General features: G+C 32.8%; 1 protein-coding gene across 1 annotated transcript in view; it reads right to left on the bottom strand.

Moving 5' to 3' along the window:
* The window catches only part of LOC106690884 (keratin-associated protein 4-9-like), a 10,629-nt gene extending 8,354 nt beyond the window's left edge, over positions 1 to 2,275 (bottom strand). Inside the window, exons 1-2 of the mRNA XM_067047332.1 lie at positions 2,211 to 2,275; positions 4 to 691 (exon numbers count right to left, since the gene is read on the bottom strand). Of these exons, the coding sequence (XP_066903433.1) occupies positions 4 to 691; positions 2,211 to 2,252 (730 nt within the window). The 5' untranslated portion in view covers positions 2,253 to 2,275. The remainder of the gene's footprint in view (positions 1 to 3; positions 692 to 2,210) is intronic.
* Positions 2,276 to 4,297: the final 2,022 nt, after the last annotated feature.

Below are 4,297 nucleotides of genomic sequence, written 5' to 3'. Positions count from 1 at the left end.
GGCATGGGGATGGGCATGGAAGTGGGCATGGGGATGGGCATGGGTCGCAAGATGGGATTGGGCAGCCACAGGAGACTGGGGCGGAGCATCCGCAGGAGCAGCTTGGGATGGAGCAACCGCAGGAGCAGCTTGGGACGCACCTCTGTTCGACAACATTGGTGACGGTTTGGTGCCTGACTGGTACGCAGGAAACTTGGGTTTCTACGACGGGCTTGCACCTACGCTCAGTGACTGGAACATGGGTGACGGTCTGGTGGCAGACTGGGCGGCAACGACGTTCAGTGATTGGTACATGTTTGGTACAGCATTCTTCGACGCAACGGACACACTTTTCAGTGATTGGGACGTGTTCAGTGTAGGGTTCGATGACAGTGCGGCAACGCTGCTTGCAGACTGGGACGTGGCGGGTCCTGCATTCTACGACGGGTCTGCAGTATTTCTGTACAACGGGAACGTGGCGGGTGTAACACTCTTCCTGGCAGGAAACGTGGTTCTGTACAACGGGAACATGACGAGTGTAGCACTCCTCCCTACAGCTGATCTTCTTGTTGACGACAGGCTGGCAGCTGACGGACTCAGTGACGACAGGCCTGACGCAGGTCTCTACCTGGCAAGATGGCTGGCATATTGGCTGGCAGGAAGGCTGGCAGCAGGAGTCGAAGGAGGGGTAGCAGGGAGATCCTGAGGATGCCTAAAGGAAAGAAAATATATCACATTCAAATATATTAGCAACCCTCAACTACAAATTTTATCCAAAGTGATTACTATCAATATCTAAAAACAAACTATGATCAAATAAACTGGATTTACTGACAAATAACAACAATAACTTATAAAAATACTTTAAATTACCTAATTTTTATAATTATTTTATAGGAAATTTACTACAGATGTCATTAATACTTGATTAAATTATGCATGTGCTAACATTTGGGTGTTTATAAAGAGTGGTGTGGAGGTTCACATAACTTACGAATTTTAATTATCATTATCGATTATTTTATTTCATTATTTTTTCCCAAAAATTATAGTTAACAAACTTGAAAAGTAGCTAGAGCTGCCATACATTTTCAAAATATTAAAAATTAAATTTAATCAAAGTAAAAATTTATAGTGCGGTAAAAATGCCAACAAATCTGTTTCACTTTCAACTCTATTAGGGTTAGATAGATAGAAAAACCTTACGAATGTTATTAGAAAATTAATAAAAAAATGGTTTCACTTTTTTAAGCTCTTTTAATTTTTTTTATCTATGTTTTAAACTTTAAGGAAGAGATACGATTGTGACCGAAATTATCTCCGTGGATAAGAACGTGCAATAATAATGGAGTAATGATTTAACAGTTTAGTTCTACCTGTAACGCAATAGGTTTCATTTTAAGTTCAACTCTTCTTCTATAACATTTTTGAATTTTAGTAAAACGAAAATGCTTCATATTGTCATTATGATGGGACACTGGTACCGGCATGCTGTGCTTATCGGAAATTGAGTTTGAATTGTAACGTAAGTTATAATTTGTATTCAATTAACCATTTGATGCAAGATATTTTTTGTTTATTCATTTCAATTTTAAAGTAACTAATACTGTTTATTTCTATAAGTAAAAGTATGTATATTTCATATACTATATGTACTAATTATTTTTAAAAAAATATAATTGAAAAAATCCATTTTAAAAATGCATATTAAAATTTTAAAAAATAAAAAGTTAATTTAATAATTATTTTATTGTGAATTTTTTTCTATAAAATACATTTTCTTATAATTCTTGGTTGATCAATTACATTTTGTTATTTTTTAAAAAGATTTATGCACATGAATTAAAAAAAAAAAATTTCTCATTAATGAATATTGTTAAATTCAATTAGTTATTTTTGTGATGTAAAAATTAAAAAAAAAATTTACAATACAAATCTTCCGGCCAATCTCTTTAAATTCCGGAATATTGCTATGTGGTATATTTCTTTTTGAAATGGGTAATTTTTTTTTTAATGATTTTTATAAATTTGAAAATATAGTACAAAGAATAATTGGTGAGAATATATATTTTACAATTACAATTTTTTCTATTACATTTTGTCTATTAGGAGTTAGTTAAGTAATATAGATGAATTTAAATTGCAATTATTGAGCTATAAAAATTAAATTACTTTTGGTAATATAATAACATTGTTTTTTCATAAAGGTAATAATAATTTGGATGACTTACAGTGATCCCGAGTACAAGAATAGAAGCTGCGAGGAAGAACATGGTTGGATGTGCCTTCGAATCTGACTTTCGCTTCTCCGTAAGACTTTTTAAATAGAAGGAAAATTTTCGATAACATTTCCAAAACGTCGATAAAGTGGTTTCATGAATCAGTTTGACAATGGAAGTAGAGATTATGAATGATCACGTTTTCAGCTTAATCAGGTGAATTAAACACTTTCATTTAGTCGGCAAAAACTATTTGTATCAATAAATTAAGTCATTTATTTCGATGACATAAATATGTTAGTATTAGAATAAATATATGCATAGAAAATTATTATATAAAAACATGAGAACATATCATGTTTTGAATGTGATTACATAAAAATGTTGATAAAAGAGGTGTTTGACCTTCACAAGCTTTCCTTGTGGTACATTATCAATTCAGTAAGCTTCTAGGAAGCACGGCGATTTAGAGGGTGCCTATCTAATCGCTGGAATACGTGCGATGACATTGAATTCTCGAGTTAAACTGTTTAGTTATATGTTCAACTCAGTAAGTTCCAGTTCATGTTATGCTACCTGGTATTAGATAGAAAGAGAATTTTGTCAGATGGCCATTTCCAGAAATCATATTTTTATTTCCTCGTGAGTTCCTCTGGGGTAATGACCATGGAGGTTACAAGAATTTGGAACTTATTAGCTTACCCTTAACCGCCAATAGTCTCAAGTGAGTATGTGTTTTTTTCTTTTTCTTCTATTATGAATAACGTGCTTACCGATTTGTTAATTCTATTAAAATAATTTTAAAAAAGTGAGAATTATTTCAGTTTTAGTCTTCTTCATCTGAGAAGAACCATGGACCAAATCACGATATAAGAACAAACTAGGCAGAGACAATTCTCTAAAACCATCTGCTAATGCTCATACCATAGCTTATCCCAGGTTCTTCTCTGGTGACATGAATTACACAAATTGGTAATATATGCTAAGGTTTTTTTTTATGAGTGTCTTTAAAATAATTTAAAAAGTTCTTAAGCATGCCTATAATATAAACAGTTTCTCATATTTATTTATTTATTTAACAATTTTAGTCATATGTCGTCACCAAATATCAGTTTCTGTTACATTCTATCTTGCTATTTTCCCTCACGAATCACCTGTTCATCTCTCTTTCCTTAACAACCTCATACCAATTTCTTCTGGGGCGACCTTTCTTCGATTTTCTTTCCAATTTCCATTCAAAAGTTCCTTTAGGTCATCGACCCTCACCTCATCACATACTCAAACCATCACAGTCTTATTCGTGTGAAGGATGTACACCACTTGCTTCCTTTACTTTCTTAGTTCAATATTTTTGAAGCCGATAATCATGATCGCCTAAAATACTCCATTTCTAGGACTAGAAGTCTATTTCACTGAATTCCTTTATTTGTTCACGATTTAGCTAAATATAGTAACACTTTCCAGGAACGATGAATGCATATCTATGTTTTGTTGGATATTGTTTTACTCCATAATACTGAATTTAAGATTCTAATAATGCTCTTTCCATAGCTTATACGATTTTCATTGTCCATATCTGTTGTTTTTATAGAATTCAACTATCTTTCTAGATATTTAAACTGGATTCATAAGTCAAATAATATTCGACTGAATGAGTATCGTTTTTTTTTGTTTTTTTTCATAGACAACTTCCAGCCCCCAAAATAGTATTCTTCGAGAATTTTCCTCGTTACATATTTAACATTCTCTCATTCTGAGGAGATCAGCACCTGACACCCTTACATTTTTTCTTAGATTCTCTTATGGACCTTTCCTCGTAAATGTTAAAAAGAAACGGAGATAGTGAACATCGTATTAAATTTGTTAAGCGGTTCTCACAGTTCCTTTTAGCAAACATTTAACTTCAATTCTTCTTTCGACTGTCCAATCCTTCTTAATTTTATTTCTGGACACAATTCAAAATTGTTTACAATGCCACTTCAACCGCTCTTCCTGCGCCCCATCAATTTCTCCAAGTCTTGATAATTTAACATTTAAAAATAAATAAATATAACTGCTATATAATACAAAATTGAAAATGCATTGTAATTTTTTTTTTT

This window comes from Halyomorpha halys, unplaced genomic scaffold (genome assembly GCF_000696795.3).
Source record: "Halyomorpha halys isolate HHAL.00 unplaced genomic scaffold, Hhal_1.1 Scaffold1943.1, whole genome shotgun sequence".
In the NCBI taxonomy this organism is placed as follows: domain Eukaryota; kingdom Metazoa; phylum Arthropoda; class Insecta; order Hemiptera; family Pentatomidae; genus Halyomorpha; species Halyomorpha halys.
This window is presented reverse-complemented; position numbering and strand designations above follow the sequence as displayed.